Source organism: Rhinolophus sinicus, chromosome 6, assembly GCF_057876585.1.
Source record: "Rhinolophus sinicus isolate RSI-liver-muscle chromosome 6, RSI-T2T, whole genome shotgun sequence".
NCBI lineage: Eukaryota > Metazoa > Chordata > Mammalia > Chiroptera > Rhinolophidae > Rhinolophus > Rhinolophus sinicus.
In genome coordinates, this window is record NC_142506.1 from 30,309,647 (window position 1) to 30,333,203 (window position 23,557).

Here is a 23,557-nt window from a genome sequence, read left to right on the forward strand (position 1 = left end):
TCAGGGACTCTGGTAGTGTGTTACATTGTTGGTTTCTGCTTAAGTCCTATTTTTTTCCAGAGTCCCAAAAGGTTCATCTCATAGGTTCTTTCCGTTCTAATATGACTATCTTGAAAATGGAAAATTTGCCAATTTGTTAGAAAATGTTAGGAGCTCTCGGTGCTTTCACATTCATTGAAACATTGGAAACACGCAGTTTTGTTGCCATTTAAATAGATAGCACTGTAGTGGAGGGGATGGATACTCAAGTGTGTAAACCTTTAAAAAATTAAGTAATTAACTGAGCACTAACTTCAAATTTTAAGTATTGTGGTTTAAAAGCATTCTGCTTTTAAACCACAAATTCATGAGCCTACTGCATTCAACAATTGCATTATTGGCAATGATAGGGTATTAAAATTTTATAACGTTGGCTACAGTATGATCTTAAGAAATGCAGATACTTTCAGTTTTGTAAATATTTTATTCTTATTATGACTTTTTTTTTCTTCCCTAGTCTCTCTTGGAAAAATTCTTGATCCCCAATGCTTCACAAGCAGAGAGCAAAGTCTTCTATTTGAAAATGAAAGGAGACTACTACCGTTACTTGGCTGAGGTTGCTGCTGGTGATGACAAGAAAGGTAAGCTGTGTTTTTCAATCCGTTTGTTGAACTTGTATAAAATTACATAGTATGGAAATGGTCTCTTTCTGAAGAGTAAAGCAGTTTTTCTGTTGTTTTGAATTGCTTAGAAAGCACTAAAGGAAGAGCACTAATGCACATTTTCCTCCTTTTTTTTAGTCCTGAGAATGTATATCTACTACCTAATATTGGTATTCTAAAATGTATGCTAGCTGAAAAGCCAGTTTTGTGTATAGGAATGTTTCCTCATAATTCGAAGAAATAGTAATCACAGCATAACTGTAGAGCAGTGCAAACTAATAAAATATAATACTGAGATGATTATAGTCATTTTTGTCTTGACATTGACCAATAACTAGTGTGGTATTCCAGGAGAAGCCTGCTTTTTAAAATTTAAGAACCTCGTTCAATTAAGATTTCTACAGTGTAATATTTTAGAGGATATTAATGGTTTGGCCTGAGGGTTGAAGATGAAGTGTAGATTTTACCAGTACATCTTGGTGTGTTTTATTATCCAGGGATTGTGGATCAGTCACAACAAGCATACCAGGAAGCTTTTGAAATCAGCAAAAAGGAAATGCAACCAACACATCCTATCAGATTGGGTCTGGCCCTTAACTTCTCTGTGTTCTATTACGAGATTCTGAACTCCCCGGAGAAAGCCTGCTCTCTTGCAAAGACAGTATGTATTTTACCTGTTACATGGAAATACAGTTATCTTTATTATTTGAGCACTGAAACGTAACTTTTTTTTAATCATAGGCTTTTGATGAAGCTATTGCTGAACTTGATACATTAAGTGAAGAGTCATACAAAGACAGCACGCTAATAATGCAATTACTGAGAGACAACTTGACAGTAAGTACATAATAGTGTCAATGGTTCAAGTAGTTGACTAGATTATGTTTTATAGATTACTACAAGGAATATTTTTGGTCTTTTTTAAAAATCAAATATGAGATCTAATCTGTTAAAATTGAAGAAAACCGCCTTACACAAACTGAAATACTAGACCAAAGACTAAAAATGTACAGTTTTCATTAGTTACAGATCTGTTGTTAAAATTTTAGTTTTAAAAATAATTTTGTAATCCATGGTTTTTGACTTTTAATCACGAAAGCCTGTTTTATTTTCCATTTCAATCTGGGTGATTCCATTTTTTTTCCATTTTAGTCACAGAAGAGTTTAGTTTTTAGTATTAAAATACTGAAGGGTGGCCCCGGATGGCTCAGTTGGTTAGAGCATGAGCTCTGAACAACAGGGTTGCCGGTTTGATTCTCACATGAGCCAGTGAGCTGTACCCTCCACAACTACATTGAAGACAGCGAGCTACCGCTGAGCTGCTGGAGGGGTGGCCTGATGGCTCAGTTGGTTAGAGCGCAAGCTCTCAGCAACAAGGTTGCCAGTTCAATTCCCACCTGGGATGGTGGGCTGCACCCCCTGCAACTAAAGATTAAAAGTGGCTACTGGACTTGGGGCTGAGCTGCGCTCTCCACAACTAGATTGAAGGACAATGACTTGGAGCTGATGGGCCCTGGAGAAACACACTGTTCCCCAATATTCCATAATAATAATAATAATAATAATAATAATAAAGTATACTGAAGTTTTCCTTATATTTAAATTTCATTAATTTTTTTTCCACCATAAAGTTGCCTTCATATTTATACAGTTATGGTAGGGTGTTAATAACTTCAGTTACAAAATTTCAGATAATTGACAGAATCCAAATAGAAATCTAAGAAAAAAAGTGATTTATTATGGAGGGTCATGATTGTTCTTGGTATACTCCAGACTTTAAAAAACAAAAACAAAAATCACATTGCCAGTATAACACCAAAGATATTAACTTAGTAATGTTAAATATCTCAGTGTTCAAATTCCAGTTGTCTTTTAAGTTTTTCCTTTTTTAACAGTTTCATATTTGAATTATCAAATAAAGTCTACACATTGGAATTTATTGTACTGTGTTTCCCCGAAAATAAGACCAGCCGGACAATCAGCTCTAATGTGTCTTTTGGTGCAAAAATTAATATAAGACCCGGTCTTATTTTACTATAATATAAGACCGGGTCTTATGTAATATGGTATAATATAATATAATATAATATAATATAATATAATATAATATAATATAATACTAGGTCTATTATATTATAATACCGGGTCTTATATTAATTTTTGCTCCAAAAGACGCATTAGAGCTGATTGTCCGGCTGGATCTTAATTTTCAGAGAAACACGGTATGTCTCTTTGGTCCCATAGGTTTTCCCATACATCTCCTTCAGATAAATGTTAAATTTGAAGTTTTGAGGCTTGGGCGAAAAAATTATCAGGTATCTGCTGTGTGCCAGGTAAAGAGCTAGGAATGAGGATTAGAGTTTGATGTGCTAATGGTTTTTGTTAGCTTTAGGGCCTTTACTCTTGGGGACTATATCATTTTATACATTTCACTTTTTGCAGTTTTATTCTAGTCCACTGCCAATTTCCTGAATCAGTTCTACATTCTAGTATTGAATATTGTCACTAAAGAGTTTTTTGAACAGTATTGTGTACTAGTGTATTATTACTAGACACTTCAAATTATTTTAGAAAGTGTAATTAGGGGGCTGCCTAAAAGCCTGTGAAATTTTTTATTAAATGTGTAATATTTTCATGATGAATTGCCAACAAAATTACTTATGTAAATATTTATCATTTAAACATGATGTCCTAAAAGGAGTCCTAGATCAGGAGTCTTAAAACCTGCTCAGCCAATTAGCTATATCATCCAAGACAAATTGTGTCACTGTTCTGCGTGTTTTCTTTTTCTTTTTCGATTACTATTGACCTACAATATCATACTAGTTTCAGGTGTACAGCATAGTGATTAGACATTTATATAACTTACGAAGTAATCACCCCGATAAGTCTAGTACCCATCTGACATCTTACATTGTGAGATTTTTATTTTAATCAGGAGAATAAGCCATAGTTTTGTTTTTTAAAATTTTTTTTTTACTGGGGAGTATTGGACAACGGTGTGTTTTTCCAGGACCCATCAGCTCCAAGTCATCCTTTAGTCTAGTTGTGGAGGGCACAGCTAACTGGCCCACGTGGGAATCAAACTAGCAACATTGATATTACGAGCACTGCACTCTAACCAACTGAACCAACCAGCCACCCCGCCATAGTTTCTTAAAGAATGAATCTTTTTATCTGTATCAAATGAAAGACGCACTTCAGTTTGATAGCTAATTTTAATCTAAAGAACTTTTTGTATTTTCCCTGGGTTGAACTAATGAGATGGTTGTCATTCTAAAAGGTTTCTACAAGAAAGAATATCTTGTATTAAATTTTTTATGTTTATATGGAAAGTTCAAGAATCCTTGAAGGTTAGAATTGGAAAGAGATGTTACTAGAAGATAATCTCATCTTCTCTTATAAAAACTCCCTGTTTAACAGGAGCACACAGACTTCCAGAAGTCATTTAGCTAACTGTATGACCTTGGAAGAAGTCGCCTTTCCAGGCCAGAGATACATTTGGTTCATAAATAAATAAAACTAATGGGTGATTTAGGAGCTAGGTATTGAGATTTTTTCCATCTAATTTTTCAGTGTATATGAGCAATATAAAATGTAAGGTTGTCTTGACTCAATTCTTTTATAATTACCTCTAAAATTATTATAGATTGGTAAGACTTGTAAAAACTTAATATTTGAGGCAGCTGAAATGATTGTGAAATTTTTTTCACCTGAAAAACTGTTAACAATGAAAAAAAGTAATAGACTCCATAGTTGTACCACTATGGAACAATTCATTTTTTACCTCTTACAAGATTTGGTTCTGACCATAATGCATTGTGTTCATCTATTTTGAATTAGACAAATTCACAAAGCCATGTTTTTAAGCTGAAAACATTCGAAAAGCTAAGTTGGTATTTTAGTTCAGTATTCTGGCTCTTGAATTTCATGGGATTCTTTTTGGAGTGGAAATGTAAGTTTTACCAGGGGAAAGTAGTCAACCTGAGCTCCTTGAGCATAGATCAGATTAGTGATTCTGGTTTATTCACACCAAACTTGCACATCCATCTCTTGTTGGGGCTATTCAGGACAATCTAATAGCTATTGATACTTAGCACTTCTATGATTTCTTCCACTTGCTCTTTATCTTCTATGAATAACCATGAGTTTCCTGTGTCTGACTTTGTTATTTGAAGACATCTGTGCTGTGTACTTACAGTGCTTAGAAAATTGTTAGAAAATAAATGTGTTTTATTGACGTGTATTGTATCTTGAAATTAAGATCTTCAGTGCTGCTATTTTTTTTAAGAAAGCCTTTTAACAAAAACCATGGTTGCATTCTGGTACCTTCGTATATTTATTAATACTTTTTTCAAACTGAAACATGCTGAAAATTTTTCCTTCTTTTACCAGTTGTGGACATCGGATACCCAAGGAGATGAAGCTGAAGCAGGAGAAGGAGGAGAAAATTAACCTGCCTTCCAACTTTTGTCTGCCTCATTCTAAAATTTACACAGTAGACCATTTGTCATCCATGCTGTCCCACAAATAGTTTTTTGTTTACGATTTATGACAGGTTTATGTTACTTCTATTGAATTTCTATATTTCCCATGTGGTTTTTATGTTTAATATTAGGGGAGTAGAGCCAGTTAACATTTAGGGAGTTATCTGTTTTCATCCTGAGGTGGCCAATATGGGGATGTGGAATTTTTATACAAGTTATAAATGTTTGGCATAGTACTTTTGGTACATTGTGGCTTCACAAAGGCCAGTGTTAAAACTGCTTCCATGTCTAAGCAAAGAAAACTGCCTACATATTGGTTTGTCCTGGTGTGGAATAAAAGGGATAATTGGTTCCAGTCACAGGTGTAGTTATTGTGGGTACTTTAAAGTTTGGAGCACTTACAAGGCTGTAGTAGAAATGGATATCCCATGGATGGCACACATTGAAGCATGTGTGTGTCTGTGGAACACTCAGTCCAGTGTGCACACCTTTGACTACAGCTGCAGAAGTGTCCTTTAGTCGTGACCCAATTTACTCTGGAGAAGGGCAGAAACGGTTCACATTCCATTATTTGTAAAGTTACCTGCTGTTTGCTTTCATTATTTTTGCTACACTCATTTTATTTGTATTTAAATGTTTTAGGCAACCTAAGAACAAATGTACAAGTAAAGATGCAGTAAAATGAATTGCTTGATATCCATTACTTCATGTATATCAAGCACAGCAGTAAAACAAAAAACCCATGTATTTAACTTTTTTTAGGTTTTTTTTTTTTGCTTTTGTGATTTTTTTTTTTTTTTTTTTTTTTTTTTGATACTTGCCTAACATGCATGTGCTGTAAAAATAGTTAACAGGGAAATAACTTGAGATGATGGCTAGCTTTGTTTAATGTCTTATGAAATTTTCATGAGCAATCTAAGTATAATTGTTAAGAACACGTGTATTAAGTTCATGTAAGTGGAATAAAAGTTTTATGAATGGACTTTTCAACTACTTTCTCTATAGCTTTTCATGTAAATTAATCTTTTGGTTCTGAAACTTCTCTAAAGGAAATTGTACATTTTTGGAAATTTATTCCTTATTCCCTCTTGGCAGCTAATGGGCTTTTACCAAGTTTAAATACAAAGTTTATCATAAAATACTACTAATATAACTACTACTGTTCCCAACCATGTCCCATAATTCCCACCTCCCCAAACCCTGAAAAAGTATTTTCCTTTCTTTCAGAGGTGGGGGGATCGATTGGAAAAAAGTAATATGTTCCATTTAAAATTTTAGTAATAGCATTTTCTAACTTCAGAAGCCACAATGTTCTTAGCCCTTCATGGCATTAGGTAGCAGTAACTTAAGTTTTGTGCTTCCAAATCACTTTTGTTTTTAAGAATTTCTTGATACTCTTATAGCTTGCCTTCAACTTTGATCCTTTACTCTATTTGTCAGGTGTACAGGATTACCTTTTTTAGCCTTCTGTCTTGTCACCAGGCATTTGTACTTGGTGACCATGTACTTGCAAAAAAAAGGCCGCATGATCTTTCTGGCTCCACTCAATGTCTAAGGATATCCTGCTTCCTTTGCCTGCATCCCACAAACTATTTTCCTTCATCCTATTTACTGCAGCAAATCTCCTTAGTTGATGAGATTGTTATCTCCTTTAAACCCTACCCATCTTGACTGGTCTGTCATTGTTTGCCTTTAAAATCCTTTCTCTTCTTTAAGTAATGATGGGGCTAAGTTATACCCAAAGCTCACCCTATAGACTATTTCCTCAGTACCTTGCAGAAAACACCAAACAAAAATACCATTTTAAAAGAGGTGTATTTTTTTCTTTTAGAATGTAAGCTCCTCAAGAGCAGGGACAATGTTGTATGTTCTATTGTGCCTAGTACACTGTAAATGCTCAATAAATATTGATGATGGGAGGCAGTGAGTCTTGATGATAAGGGTGAGACACCGAAGTCCCAAATACTGTTTTGTTGCTTGTTTTATTATGACCTCAGATTAATTGGGAATTATATAGGGACAATTATCCCAAATATTACATTCAAATAAAAGAGCAATGGAGGCCTTGGGGTCTTTCTTTCAAGGAGAAAAGATCTCATGCATTTGGGACATCATAATGCGTTTCACTCACAGCTCTTTTATTATTATTATTTCTCCTGACCCCCAGGCCAAGAACATAAAATAATCATTTTATAGCTAAGGAGAATTAGCTAGACTGAGGAGATGGATCTCATTCAAGTAAATGTAAGTAAAATCTAAAGTAAAATCTAAAGTCACATTTGCTTATTTATGTGCATCAGTCATCTGAACTACTTTGATTCTGAAATAAATTGCTACAGTACTTCATTAATATTAGCTATTAATGTTTCTACATAGTAGTGCCCAATAAATGAAGATTCCAACCTGAGATTTTTTTTTTTTTGCCTTGGGATTTGAATAATAAAAAATGTTTGTAATTTATTTCTTTAATTGTCCCAAATCCAGGCTTCATATCTGTTTTTGTCAGTATAACATGTAGTTCTAGGAATATGGAGAATTCAACAATGTATTTTGTGTGTATGTGATTGGAATTAATACGTATATCCACTTTAGACTTGTCCTTTGAGAGTAGAGTAGCAGTGTGATCAGTTAAAAGTGTGGACTTTGCTGCAACTCTGGCTTATGGTCCTGGCTTTTTTTTTTCTTTCTAGTAGCTCTGTTCGAGCTATATCATGGAAATGGTGTGGGGGGCTGCTCATAAGAGGATTAAAAGAATGTACGTCGAGTGGCTTAGCTACAGGCGCTCAATTTTTTTTCCTTTATGTCTTCCCTACAAAATAGTCATCAATCCTGCCATTCCCCAAAAGCATGTGGTAAAACTAGTCAAGGCCAATTTGGAATCTGCAGTCTTAGATTATTTGTGGTCAGACCTCAACTTGAGAATGAAACCTTGATTGAACTATCAAATGGTGAAATGTTTAAAAATCTTCCATAGACTGAATGCAGGTCCAAGAATTTTGGAGACTTCCTAGCATCATTTAAATGGTTTGTATCAATCTCCATGAGGGGAGAATGATACTGTATTTGGATGCAAGTATATTACCAGTCATTGCATGAGAGCCTACAATGTTAGGAACTTTTTAACTGGTGCTATGTGTTCACAGATAGTCTTATATAATCCTGTAGGGAACGGTTAAATTTTATTATGTTTTGTCATAAACCACATAGGAAATTACAGTGGTAGAATTGAAATGTCTGCCCTCAAGGCGGTGGCTAAGACTGGGCACTTGGAAAATAGCTAGACTTGGATTCTTTTTTAAATGTGAAATTACATCAGTGAAATACTTGTTATCTTTAGTGTGACCTGCAACAGTCACAATCTGATTGGCTCTCCTTTTAAAAGACTAAGGTCTAAAAAGATAGCTGGGTCTAGGGAGATTTTTTTTTTTTTTTTAAACCTCAACAACAGGCTTCTAAGGAAGCCAGGAGTGTTCTTGGATGATAAAATGATACTCAAGAACCCATCACAGCTCTCCTTTAAAAACCCGAAAACTGACCTTAAAAATGTCACTTGTGTATATCCAAATCTGAATGCTGCTCCTGGATGCTGTGAAGTACTTTATGTGACTGTCAGTCCCATGTATTTCAGAACTTGAAAGTTACTGCAATAGCAAAACCCTTGATAATCAGCCAGCTATTTGAAAGATACGCACCTGCCCTGTACTAATACCATAATTACCTAACTTTTATAAGAATGTCTGACTGCCATGCTGGACAAGCAAGTCTGTTGGAGCAGAGACCAAGTTAAGGGAACGCTTAAATAGCACAGCTAATACTGCCCCTAGGTGATGCCATTGACTTGGATAGTTGATTATTTTTTTTGTACTTGAGTCCATTCCATGAAATTTCTGAAAGCCCACACCTCACTACTCTAATGTTAATCAAAGATGTCAGTATTAAATCTATTTCCAATTCCAGAACTTTAAAACCTATCAAAATTTTCAGTAGGTGCTTACATGCTTTGTTATTGGATGTTACTGTTTTAAGCCAGCCACTGTTCTGTTTAAGAAGGGTTTCTCAGATTTATGTTTGAGTCAAGACTTGCAGAATGAATGGGATCCAGATGGTTACAGCATGTACAAAGGCATCAAGATACAAGAACTTAAAAGACAACTTCTGTGCACTTACAAGTGAGGGTCTCGGTGTAGGAAAAAGTAGGTTATGTTCTGCTTTCTAAGTAACAGGCTTATGGCTTCCACTTCTAATGTTTTTGATTCCCTGAGGGGCACTTGTTTAAAATGCCTATTTCCAGCACCCAATCTCAAGGATACTAATTTCTTAGGTTGGAGCCCAAGACTAAACATTTTTTGCAAAACTCCCGTGGGTTGTAAGATTCAGTGTCCACAATACTGAAGTCTGTAGGGGCAGTGGAACACACAATACTTGGGAAAACAAGGGTGTGTAAAACCATTTCAAGCCAAAAAAGCTATTTCTAAACTACAATCTGTAAAACGAAGTTCATGATCTGCTCAGCAGATTGTTTCCCAAGCAAGAAGTAGAGATAAAGTTTACCTATTAAAACAGTCTTTTCACATTAATGATCCTGGTTTAGTTTGGGAGCAGGTACCATATAGAACTTTTTACTGTGTTGAGGAGAAAGTAACACACTTAACGATTTTGTGGAGTTTTAAAAAATGAATGCCTTTATTTATTTTGCTTAACTCATGCCATACACAAAAATCCAGAGGAATGAAGGAGTTAAACTTCAGAATGTTCATAAGATGTGGATGAATAATTTGCTGACCCTGAAGTTGGTAAGGAAGGATCTCTTAAAATGGACACTGCATAGCTAGAAAAATTAAATTCAGAAGCTTAATGTATGAACCTTAATATAAACTCAACTACATAAACATTTAAATAATCTGGCAGTGAAAAGCAACAAGACAATATATAACTGACAAAATCACAAGAAAAGGAGAAAAGCAAAGATTTTGAGGAGGTATTTTCATAGAGCAGGAAGTATGTGACCCATGAATACCGTGTTTCCCCGAAAATAAGACCTAGCCAGACAATGAGCTCTAATGCATATTTTGGAGCAAAAGTTAATATAAGACCCGGTCTTTGAGTAAAATACAGTAAAATAAGACCGGGTCTTACATTAATAGTAAAATAAGACTGGGTCTTATATTAAATTTTGTTCCAAAAGACACATTAGAGCTGATTATCTGGCTAGGTCTTATTTTTAGGGAAACAGTATACGAAGAGAAGCTTAACTGGGGGAATGTAAACTAAGACCACAATTCGATAGCACAGTTTTACCCCATTGATGAGTATGAATGAAAGTTGCCATACCAAATGCCGGAGATGACATGGATTAAGACCTTGCACATTGCTGATGAGAGTTTAGTATACACCTTTGGAAAACAATGTGGTATCTTGTAAAGTCGAACATTTGCATCCCTACCAATGAGCAATTCTCTCCTGGGTGTATCTCCTAGAACACCTGCACATGTGCACCAGGAAATCATAAAAGCATTCACAGCTGCACTGTTTGAATTAGCAAAAAGCAAGATAATGTCCATTGAAAGGAAAAACAGGTAGACTTATTTACCCAATGACGATCTTCCGTGAAAGTTACAGCCCAATTTGTAACGGGTGAATTTTAATAACAATATTAAGGGAAAAAACAGCCCCAGTGGACTACATAATGCAGTATATTTTTACAAAGTTTAAAAGTGAACAAATCTTTTGCTTAGGCTAACGTGATACAACTTCTCTAACAAGGATAATAATGACAAGTCAAATTAGTTAGAATAGAGGTTTTCCATGGAGAAAAAGCAGGGGGACAGGCTAGGGCAGGAGGACATAAATGTAAGTTACTAACATCTAGTAGTATCTTTGGATTCACAAATGCTCATTGGAGATCCATTTAAGAAGAATGAAACAAGGATTATGATTAACCCAATCCTGCACATTAGAGTTCACAGAAAGTAAATGAAAACTACAGTGGGCCAGTAAATTCATTAGTGAAAGGCTTGCTTGAATGGGAATAATAAGGTTGACAAAAAAATATGAAAAATAGTCACCACGTTTGTTTAATTGAATAGCATGCAAAACTGGCAATAGAGACTTAAAAATTGCTGTCCTGTTCATTACACCCCAAAAATTGTCCCACTGCCCTTTCCATTTAACTGAAGGAGCAGGGAGCAAGAACTGAGGATTTGGTCAGGAAGGAATGAGCTGAAAACGCTGTGTTACGAAACAGAAACAAGTGAAAAGTAAAGCTCTCTAAAATGAAGGAACGGGAAAGTGTTTAAGAACTTTTGTAGCACTTAGAGGTAGCACGTCCTTATAGGTCCTGAAGAATTTTATGTCATACCAGCCAAGCCACTTCAGTGAATTCAGCCTGTTCCTCACTTCTTAACCTTTAGAGGAAATGTACTGTACTCAGTCCTAATCACTGAGGCATCGCCTGTCACACACCATGTATAGCCAACTCTTAAGATTTTCAATATTTTTCTCATGTTCCTCTGGGTGTCTTCAAGAGTTCTATATTTAACTTAATTGGTTTCTGTAGAAAGTCTACTGACTTGACGAGAACCTACTTATGTATGATCCTTTAACAATACTAGATCAAATGTACATATGGTTGTTGGTCCTTTATTTTTTTTTAGGATTTGCAAGAGAGGTATCCAGAAAGTCATTTTTGGAGATCTTAGTCCAAAATGGAGGGACTTATAATAAAGGGTCAAAATTGAAGAGAAAACAAATTTGGAGATGAGAGAAATTCTTTGGAGAAAACTTTAGCGTGGTCCGCATTTCTCCCCACCATCACGATCTACCTGCTCAGTGGAGGAGAGAAGGGGTGCTCCAGTGGGACCAAGTCACAAACTGATCTGGAATCTAATTTGTGTGGCACAGAGTTACGCTAGGCTCACTGGCAATTCTCAAATCAAGACATGCGTCTGGGTGGCTATGCTGATGGTAGAGTGGGGAAAAGTAATTGCACTAGAAATAGCCTACTTTCAAGGTTTGTGGAGGCAAAGAATGTGGACATGTTTGCAGTAAGCCAGGATCAAGAACAGGAACTTGTCTGAACAGGACTGCCTGGGTGGGATCCCCACAGCAGTCAAGGAGCAGCTGGCGGAAGGTGTTCTAGAAGTGATCAGTGACTGGTCTCCAAAGAATCGAGGAGAGACTGAGTGTTGACTTTTGACATCTGTCATGGGCAGAGGAGAAAAATGCCCAGTTTCTTTCAGTTCTAGCCCCAACCCAATGCAATCCTCGTGCAGCCAGTACAGCCAGCAGCTGACACTGGTGGGTTAGGTGAGGACATAAAGAGTGAAGCTGACCACAAGCCCCTCCAGCCACTGGACCACAAAGGAAAGGAGAGAAGCTTTAATAGGAAGTGCAGTTAGATTTTCATCCCCACTAACGGAACAGCCTCAGTTCACAGTGAAAAATGACAAGGGCCAGTCTGCAAACTGAGGGATTAGTGCACCAAGACTTCTGGTGGAAGAACCATCTGAAATCAACTATAAAACGTGTTTAATATGATTAAGAAGCTGAAAGAAATTAAAAAAGGACATTAAAAAAATGAAGTGATGCTAGGTAATTGAATAACCTGACAAGTAATCTAATTTAGACCTGTAACCCAGCTCACTAAAATTAAGAAAACATTTTCCTGCTCTCTACTTGATTTTTTTTTCTTTAAGGGATTTGAAAGCAAAATACCAGCCATGAGAAGTTTTACTTTTCCCAGGAGCTAAAATCTTTTCTGCCTAATGACAAAACAATAATGACTTTTTTCCCTGAGAATGAAGTCTTGTAATTACTCTTATTAAGAAAACAAATTACTAATAATTATATTAGTCAAATCACTAATAATAAAAGCTGTGTATCTTATTTTAAATACCTTGATTATATCAGCAAATCATTGTAAGTGTCTTCTTATCAAAAGAAATGTGCTCAACACTGCATTTTTAGGTGATTTGGACTTAAAGGTCCTTTTTGGTTGCATATTTTTATAGTAGCAAATACTAAATTTTATTTTTGTATTTTTAAAAATTTTAGTTAACAGAAAAGTTGCAAAAATAGTACAAAGTATTTTCATACACCTTTCACTGCGATTTTCCACACGTCAACATATTCTTTTTTCTGTATTTTTTTCTGAATCATTTAAAAGTTGCAGATACGATGCCTCTTGACCTCTTTATACTTCAGTGTTTATTTCTTACAAAGGTAGTTTCATATAAAGCTATATAATTATCAAAACCAGAATTTTTACATTGATGTGATACTATTATAGTATCTAATCTACAGACCTTATTCAAACCTGCCAGCTGTCCTACTATTCTTTGTTGCAGCAGAAAGAAAGATCCAACCCACAATCTTTAGTTGCATGTAGTTGTTACATCTCTAGTCTCCTTTAATCTGGAAAAATTTCTGAGTTTTGTTTTTCATGACATTTTTGAAGATTATGAGCCAATTAATTTGTAGAATGTCCCTCTTTTTCTCTTTTTTTCAAGATGTTTTCTCATTAGTTTCAGGTTATGCACTTTTCTCAGAAATCCTAGAGATGTTGGGTCCATAGCGCATTGTAGTAGGAGGCACATGATGTCTTTTTGTTTTATTACTGATTCTATTAAAAAAGTAACTTTTCAAATGAAGTAAAGGACATGTTATGGAGTCAACATTTTTGTTTTAAAGTTATACAGGTAAACTGCCAAACTACCACACTCCCCTTGTTAAGGGTACTATTTCTATTATACCAGCAGCAATTATCCAGACCTTCTGCAGGACTCTTGGATGACAAAACACTGTTCTCAGCTGGAACCTGCACATACAAGAGGAATCCAGGAGGAACCATAGCCTACCTCCTCGGGGCCAGCATTCTGGAGCGCTCCAGCCGAGTGCCGTACCCACTAGAGACTGTGATTTAAGCTTCTAGAAGGCTGCCACTATGTCCTGTTGATCAGTTCTCAGCACTCAGCATTGGACCTGGCACAGAACAGATACTTAGCAAACATTTGTGAAGAAACCTTAAAGCCCCTTCTGGCATCTGTGCTAACAAAAAGATAACCTTTTTTTGCTTTGCAAACAACATAGTGACTTACTCAGAATAGGTGCTCAAAAAATGTTGGAGAGAATGAGTCTCATTGGTGGTAATTTGCTCCCAAGACCGTATTTCTAGAATACAGTTTGCTTTGTATTTAACAGCTGCTTGTTTTTTAATATTTAAAAAAAAAGTCTCAAAGGATATTGATAAGAGTAGGGTCGCTTTGAGTTATTGCTTAATTTGGAAGGCACTTTAAAGATAAATGTACCTGACTTCTAGTGTTCTAGCCCAAGGTCAGTTTTATTGTAGACGTTTGTCCTGAGGGTCGAGGGGCCTGCTCTTGTTCACCTGTTTCAGCACTGGTTGTGGCTTCTCTTCCCTGAACTCCATGAGGAGCTCCTGAAAAATAACAACATCCAACACTGATAAAGAGGATCAAGAAAGAAAAGCTCCAGAACAGTGGTTGCTAAACTTGACTGCCTGTCAGAATCACCTGGAGAATCTTTAGAACTCCCGATGCTCCTGCAGCACTTACGCCTCCTACACATCAATATCTGGGGTAGGACACAGGCATTCTTTCAGGGTCCCCTGAGGGTTCCAATGTACAGTTAAGTTTGAGAACCAGAGCCTGACATGTCAAAGATTCGGAACTATAGGACCGTACGGTCCAATACAATAGCCACCAGCTACGGGTGGCTATTGAGCTCTTGAAATGGGGCTAGTCTGAATTGAAATGGTGCGTGAATAAAATAAATGCATGCTGACTTACGAAGACCTAGTTTAAGAAAATGAGTGTAAAATATCTCATTGACAATTTTTATACTGATTGCATGTTGAAATGCTAGTGTTTTGGGTATGTTGGGTTAAATAAAGTGTATTATCAAAATTAATTTTACCTGTTTATTTTTGCCTTTTTTAATGGAAATTTTAAATAAGATATGTAGCTTACATTGTATTTCTATTTGCCAGTGCTGCTCCAGAAAATCAAATTATCAGTCACTATACCACTCCTGCTGCAAGAGACCCTCTTCCTTCATTAGGTTTATAGTCAACTTCATATAACAAAAACCCAACTGCAGTGGTTTAACCAAGTAGGAATTAGTTTTTCTCCTACTACAAGAGTCTGGAAGTAGGGAGTTCAGGCTCGAGTGATGGATCCTTGGGCCTCCAGGGACCCAATAGCTTCCTGTCATCCTCCAGGTGCCTCATTGCAGGAACGTGATTGTTTAACCTCTAGCTTCTGGGAAATTCCTGGACCCGCCACCACTGTTCTCACAGCACAGGTTTGGATGGAGCCCAGGAGACTCAAATGAGTAACCAAGTGATTCCGGTGGAAGAGTTGTATGGACCACAGTTTGAGAAAAAGGGCCCCGGGTGGTGACTGGAACATAAGGCAGCAAAATGCAATGGTTAAGAGTGCTGACTCAGGAGCAGCCTGTCTGCGATGGAATCCTGGCTCTGTCACTTATGTGTCATCTTGGACAAGTTTCTTAGCCATTTAGTGCTTTACTTTTCTCAATTTTGAAACAGGGATAGTAGCACCTACTTCATAGGGCTGTTGCAAGAATTAAATGAATTAATACCTTGTAAAGTGCTTGGACCAGTGCCTGGCTCATAGGAAGTGTGATACAAAGATTTGTTAATAAATGAGAAAAAATATAAAATAACTTCAGAGTATCAAGCTCACACTTAAAACACAAGGCAGAGTCTTTGACCAGTAGATAGAGCGGATCCCTTTTCGATTCAGACAGTTTATTACTTACATAGCACAAGGAAGAATAAGCTTCCCCTTTCCCAAAAAGACAACACCCAAACCAAAGGGGCCAGATGACTGCAACATAAGCTGTGTGGTGCCCTGTGGCTCAGGAGCCACTTGTAGACAGCAAGGTGGTTTCATATCCTGCAGCTCTATTCTGAGCAGGGCTGAAAGCGCCCTCACCTCGTCAGAACCTGAGAGGCCAGGAGAAGCTGCCTCCTAACAGCCTCCCAGGGGTGATGGGGAGGACACGTCGCAGCTCCTTAGAGGCCTCCCTGCTTCTCATGTTTGAGGAGAATCATGGGGTCTTCCAGGAGACTGGGATAAGCTGAGGGTTAATCCTTTGCCCACGTGGGTACGTGCAAGGGTGCCAGAGCAGAGCTGGTCCCTACATGGAGCCATGTAGTCTCAGTCAAGAAGGGATGTGGTTAAAAAAGGAATAAATCATAGCCTAAAGTATAATGGCCATTTGGATAAAATTATAATGTACTTATAAAAAGGATTTGTTTTTGCTTTTCCAAGAAGTTTCTATTAGTTGCGGAAGAGTGACAACTGGTTCGAAACTAGCTGTGAAGCCATAATAGATACAAAATTGGACAAGTCTAGTCAGGCCTAAAGTGCAGGTTTAAGAGTAGAAAGGCATTGGCAAAGATCAAAAAGTTTGAAAGCACTGTGCTTTCAAAGGTGAGGAGAAAGCACCCTTGGGCATTGCTGGTGGGGCATCACGTGGTAAAAGCACCTTGCAGGACAATGTGGCAGTATCTGTTCAATTTCAAAAGCACATGCCCCTGCGGCCCAGAAATCCTTCTAGCGGTATCTGCATATACACTCAGATATGCAAGTGTCGCTTTGTTAAATAGTATAGGGCTGGAAACCACCTATATCTCCCATCGATATATTGAATACTACACAGCCATAAAAAGAAAGAGGAAGCTCTTTATATTCTCTCGTGAAAAAACCTACAAAATATAAGTAAAAGAAGCCAAATGAGGAACAGTGAGTATACCAACCATGTAGAAAACAAAAGGCAGGAGAAATGTATTTGCTTGTATATAAATAAAATGTCTCTGAAAAAATAGACAAGAAACGGATACATTTGGTTGCCTCTTGGAAGAACTGGTGATTGGGGGATAGAGGTGGGAGGGAGATCCTTTTGAAAAATTTGAATTTTGACCTCTGTTTATAAATTATAAATACAAGTAGATGAAACCGTCTGAGAAGAATCTCCTCTGGTGGTGAGCATTCCTCAAGGGCTCGGTCTCACCTTCCACTGATTGCTTGTGAGTTTCCTCAAGTGACTTGCCTCTGAGTTCAGTTTCCTCATCTGTTAAAAGGATTCTAATAATGGGCTTTGGAATCAGACAAGAGGAAGGTGATTTGCAAGGAGCTGGGATTGCAGAGAGAGAGCTGGAGGGCTCAGGCAAGGAAGGGCTTTTGCTACTGCTTTTTTGAGCCTCTGCTGTTCATCAGGCGTACAGATTGAAGACGACTAAAAACAAAGAGCAAAGTTGTTACTTTTTCATGTCATCTTTCTAGAACCTCAGAATCGAATGTCTTTCTTTTTAAAGACTCAGCCTGGAAGGAAGAAAAAACGTCTATTGAGGATTTATCCACTGAAGTCCTGAGGGACTATTATTGGATTTTCATGATAAAAACAGAACAGGGGAAAAGTACTGAAGACTATTCCCTCCCTCCCCACACTGAACACATCTGCCTCATGAGAAAGGGATGTAACCCCCACTTACGCACAGTTAGCTAGCAATCCCACAAATCGAATTCCTTCTGAAATACCAGGATGACAGACTTAAAAATCCAAGTTTACCCTATGTGCCTTGTTTGCTGGTTCTCTAGAGCATTACGATTGTCATCTCTCACATTTGTGTAGCACTTTGAAATTTTAATCCATTTTCATAATCAGGAAGTTCTCACAACCACTTTGTAAAGTTAATAGTGCTGGTATTAGTCTCCCCTGTTTGGCACTGAAGAAACTATTTGGACAAGTTAACTGGCCAAATCAGACATCCAGGTTGGCTAAGCAGAGCTGGACACTGGATTTGAAGGGGACAAGCAGGCCAGGTGAAGGGAAGGGCATGAACAGAAGGTCAGAGAGTGGAATGTGAAAGGCATGTCTGGAGAAACCCAAGGTTTGTGCATTGGAAGAGGAGGCCAATGGGTGTGGAGAGGCAGGCAAGAAGATGGTCCCTCCCCTTACAGGGCATTGGATGTTTCAACAGGGAGTGACAGATGTCCTCAAGCTCCAGGGAGGGAACGGCCCAGTGTTCTGCAGCATTAGGGGAGGTAGACAGCAGAGTTTATTTCAGACACCTCTTGCTGTGGTTCTATCCTACAGGACCCTGAGGTGTGAGCTGCCTCCATTGCCATCTGCTTCCATACGCAAACTAAGAAGACTGAGGATGCCCCTTCTCCCATTTTATGCACAGGCAGACCTCAAAGATATTGCAAGTTCAGTTCCAGATCACTCCATAAAGCAGGTTTCTCAATAAACCAGTTGTAATCCTTTTGCTGGTGGAGGGTCTTGCCTTCAATTTGTAAAAAATGCAACATCTGTGAAGCACAATAAAGTGAGGTATGCCTGTACTGTAATAAAGAACTATAATTAGTCAATCCTTCAAATCACAAAGGAATTTTTAATGCACACCACATGGTGGGATTTCAAGCAGCAGTGCAGGAGAATTTTTGTGCCCTCCCTAGCATCTCACAAATCATGCCACTTGGTGGTTCTCTATTGCCCTCATGTATAAGCTACCATGGTGTAGTTTGATGTGACAAATGGAACTGGCCTGAATGGAAAAGTTTCCATGTGACAGAAGATCTCTGCCCCACTCCTCCCCTACTCCTTTTTCTGTCAGGAGAAGGATCCAGTAAGTGTCGCTGACCAGGAGGAGAGGAAGCCTGCTTCAGGAGTTCCTGGCCATTCTGCTCTGAAAATGTCAGGAGAAAGGACTATCACCTACGAGGCACTGGCGAATGGAGTGATTCTTTTTTTTTTTTTTTTTGGCTTTTTTTTTTTTATTAGTTTCAGGTACACAAGACAAAGTAATACTTAGACGTTTATCATTTATATCCCTCACACTGTGTGAACCCTCCTTCCCCCATCCACTATCCCTCTGACATCGCACACAGCCATTACATTTCCACTGTCTCTATTCCTAATGCTGTGCTCTGCTTCTTGTAAGTATATACATACATATATATACATATATATATAAAATTATAGTTGGCATTCATTATTTTTCAGCTTCAGGTGTACAGTGCAGTGATCAGGCATCTACATCATCCCTGAGGTGGTCTCCCTAATGAGACACGTGTCCATCGGATACCCTACAAAATCGTTACAACATTATTGATTACATTCCCCAAATTAATTTTCAAAACCCCGTGGCCGTCTTGTGGTTACGGACTGTTTTCTAATCCCCTCACCTTCCCCCTTATCCCCACCCCTCCCCCCCGCCCCTCTAGCAACCCTCAGTTTTTCCTCTATGTCTCCAAAACTGTTTCTGATTTGTTCATTCACTTATTCTTTTCTTTAGATTCCACATATAAGTGAGATCATATGGTATTTGTCTTTCTCAGTCTGACTTATTTCACTTAACATCATGTTCTCTAGGTCCATCCATGTTGTTGCAAATGGTAAGATTTCTTTCTTCTTTATGGCTGCGTAATACTCCATTGTATAAATGTACCACAGTTTCTTAATCCAGCCATCTACCAATGGCCTTTATTATGTTGAGATATGATCCCTCTAGTCCCACTTTCTTAAGGGTTTTTATCATAAATGGCTGCTGGATTTTATCAAATGCTTTTTCTGCATCTATTGATATGATCATGTGATTTTTATTTTTCATTTTGTTAATGTGTTGTATAACATTAATTGATTTGCGGATGTTGAACCACCCTTGCATACCAGGGATGAATCCCACTTGATCATGGTGTATGATCTTTTTAATGTATTGCTGAATTCTGTTTGCTAGTATTTTGAGAGATTGTTGATTACTGACTCAATTTCCCTGGTGGTAATCAGTCTATTCAGGTTTTCTGTTTCTTATTGAGTAAGCCTTGGAAGGTTGTACGCCTCTAGAAAATTGTCCATTTCTTCCAGATTATCAAATTTGTTGGCATACTGTTGCTCATAGCAATTTCTTAAAATTTTTTCTATTTCTGTGGTGTCTGTTGTCAGTTCTCCTCTTTCATTTCTGATTGTATTAATTTGGGTCCTCTCTCTCTTTTTTTTTAGTGAGTCTGGCTAAAGGTTTGTCAATTTTGTTTATCTTCTCTAAGAACCAACTCTTGGATTCATTGATCTTTTATATTGTTTTTCTGGTTTCTATTTCATTTATTTCCGCTCTGACCTTTATTATCTCCTTCTTTGTGCTCCCTTTGAGCTTATTTTGCTGTTCTTTTTCCAGATCCCTTAAGTGTGAAGATAAACTGTTGATTAGTGATTTTTCTTGTTTCTTTAGGTAGGGAGGGGTAGGCCTGAAATGCTATGAATTTCCCTCTAGAACTGCTTTCGGAGCATCCCATAGATTTTGGGTCATCGTGTTTTCATTTTCATTTGTCTCGAGATACTTTTGATTTCTTCCTTGATCTCCTGGTTGACCCATTCATTATTTAGTAACATGTTATTCAGCCTCCATGAATTGGTGTGTCTTCCAGTTTTTTTCCTGTAGTTCATTTCTAATTTCATAGCACTGTGGTCAGAGAAGACAATTGGTAAGATTTCAATTTTCTTAAATTTATCAAGACTTGTTTTGTGGCCTAACATATCTATCTTGGAAAATGTTCCATGTGCGCTTGAGAAGAACATGTATTCTGCAGCTTTGGGGTGAAATCCTCTGAAAATATCGATTAAATCCAAGTGGTCCAATGTGTCATTTAAGGCTGTTGTTTCCATATTGATTTTCTGTCTGGAAGACCTGTCCCTTGTTGTCAGAGGTGTGTTGAAGTCCCCTCCTATGATAGTGTTACTGTTGATCTCTGTCTTTATGTCAGTTAATATCTGTTTTATATATTAAGGTGCTCCTATGTTGGGTGCATAGATGTTTACTAGGGTTATGTCCTCCTGTTGGATCGATCCCTTTATTATTATATAGTGCCCATCTTTGTCTTTTAATATGTTCTTCATTTTAAAGTCTATTTTGTCAGATATAAGCATTGCAACTCCAGCTTTTTTCTCATTGCCATTTGCATGAAATATCTTACTCCAATCCTTCACTTTCAGCCTGTGTGTGTCTTTTGATCTGAGGTGAGTCTCTTGTATACAGCATATACAAGGGTCTTGCTTTCTTATCCACTCAGCCACCCTATGTCTCTTGATTGGAGCATTTAATCCGTTAACATTTAAAGTGATTATTGATAGGTACATAGTTATTGCCATTTTTAAATTTGTAGTTAAATTGTTTTCATCTTTCTTCTATTTACAGATGTCCTTTTAGTATTTCTTGCAATGCTGGCTTGGTGGTAATAAATTCCTTTAGCTTATTCTTTTCTGGGAAGCTCTTTATCTCTCCATCAACTTTAAATGATAGCCTTGCTGGAAAAAGCAATCTAGGTTGTAGGCCTTTGTTTTCCATCACTTTGAGTGCCTCCTGCCACTCCCTCCTGGCCTTCAATGTTTCTGTATCAAAGTCATTTGATAGTCTTATGGGAGTTCCCTTGTATGTAACCCTCTGTCTTTCTCTTGCTGCTTTTAGGATTCTCTCTTTGTCTTTAACCTTTGCCATTTTAACTATAATGTGTCTTGGTGTGGACCTGTTTGGGTTTATCCTGGTTGGAACTCTCTGCATTTCCTGGGCTTGTATGTTGGTTTCCTTCATCAGGTTAGGGAAGTTTTCGGACATTATTACTTCAAATATGTTCTCAATCCCTTGCTTCCTCTCTTCACCTTCTGGTATTCCTATGAGGTGCATGTTGTTGCGCTTGATGTTATCCCATAGGTCTCTTAAACCATCTTCATTGTTTTTTATTCTTTTTTCTTTCTGTTGTTCTCTTTGGGTGATCTCTGCTAACTTGTCTTCTAAGTCTCTGATTGGATCCTCTGCTTCATCTAACCTGCTGTTAATTCCTTCAAGTGAGTTCTTTATTTCGGTAATTGTGTTCTTTACTTCTAACTGGTGTTCGCTATGATTTCTACATCCTTCTTTATGTCGTCTCTAAGCTCCTGAAACATTCTTATCATCAGTATTCTGAACTCTGTCTCTGATAGGTTGGTTACCTCTGTTTCATTTGGTTCCATTTCTGGAGGTTTCTTCTGTTCTTTTATTTGGGACATGTTTCATTGTTTCCCCATTCTGGCTGACTCTCTGTGTTTGCTTTGATGTATTAGGTAGATCCCCTAGAGTTCTTAGTTCTTGCCGGGTTATCTTATGTAGGATGTGTCCTTTATATTTGACTTGGACTACTTCATTCTTCTCCTCTGCGTGTGCTCCAAAGGTGACTCTTGTGTTGTGTATATTGTCCTGTTAAAGAAGATCTTTAATTGCTTTTCGCTTGTGAGTAGGTGGGGTTAACTCCTAGGCTGACTAGTTGTGAGACTTGGCTCTGCCCACTGCAGGGTGTTCTGCTGAGTGAGGGTTGACCGCTTAAATGTGGTTTGGCCTCTATGGGCTCTTGTTGTGCCTGTAGAGAATGTCCTCTGGGTGTGTCACTTGTAGGTCAAACCGGGTAGTACTCTGGTTTGGTCTGGAGTTGGCCTCTGGGTGTGTTGAATCTTGTGCCTCTTAAGCTGGGCCCCGGTAGAGCAATTTCAGAACAAAGCAAATCACCACGCACAACAACAACAACAACAAAGAAAAAATAAAAAACATTCACATGTCAAAACAACCGACAACCCCCACTCAACAAAGGCAAAGATATCAAAGATATAAAGACAAAACAGAACAGAACAAAAAGCAGCGCCAGTCTTGGCTTAAGCCCACCAAGTAATCTCCAGGTTGTCCTCTGCTGTACCAAACAGTCCTCTGCGTATTGTGCAGGCAGAGCAGGTCACCTGGTGTCCAGAGTGACGTTGGGACTGCAGATTTAGATGCATGGGGCTGAGGGGTCTGGACGGTAGTTTTTACAAAGCCAGTGCAGTTTCTGCCCTTGCCTGCACATATGCACACTGAGAGTAGCACCACCAGCCCTGTGTCCAGTTCTCCTGAATCTTAGGGCACTTCTTCCGTGTGTGTGTGTGTGTGTGTGTGTGTGTGTGTGTGTGTGTGTGGTGGTGGGCGGGAGATTTCTGAGCTGCTGAAAGCTGGGAGCTGCGTCTGCCACCTACTGCTGATCCCTGGGAGTGCCTCCGCAGTTGCAGTTGTAATTGCCCTGCCCTAGGCAGACCAGAAAGGGTGGGGGCTGGGGATGGAGGGGTCTTCTCTCTCCCAGCCCAGCCATGTCACACTCTTCCCGCAGGCCAGAAAAGGTGGTGGCTGGGGGCGGAGGAGTCTCTTCTCTCCTAGCCCAGCAAAAATCACACTCTTCCCAGCCTGTGCCCTGGGTCAGAGCCTCCCGCCAGTCTTCCCAGAGCCTGAGCACTAAGGCTCCTCTGCAATCTGACACTACTCCTCAGTTCAGGGGCCAGTTTAAGACTCTGGAAGGGCGGGGGTAAGATTGGAAGAGTGGGGGGGGGGGACGG

The 23,557-nt window shown here is 38.2% G+C and overlaps 1 protein-coding gene across 5 annotated transcripts in view; it reads left to right on the plus strand.

Annotated features, from left to right (window-relative positions):
- Positions 1-7,047, plus strand: part of YWHAZ (tyrosine 3-monooxygenase/tryptophan 5-monooxygenase activation protein zeta) — a 34,978-nt gene extending 27,931 nt beyond the window's left edge. For all 5 annotated transcript variants that reach the window (XM_074316923.2, XM_074316922.2, XM_074316926.2 and 2 more), the window contains exons 3-6: positions 497-620; positions 1,139-1,302; positions 1,383-1,478; positions 5,037-7,047. In XM_074316923.2, the coding sequence (XP_074173024.1) occupies positions 497-620; positions 1,139-1,302; positions 1,383-1,478; positions 5,037-5,096 (444 nt within the window). In that variant the 3' untranslated portion in view covers positions 5,097-7,047. The remainder of the gene's footprint in view (positions 1-496; positions 621-1,138; positions 1,303-1,382; positions 1,479-5,036) is intronic.
- The last annotated feature ends 16,510 nt before the right edge of the window (positions 7,048-23,557 follow it).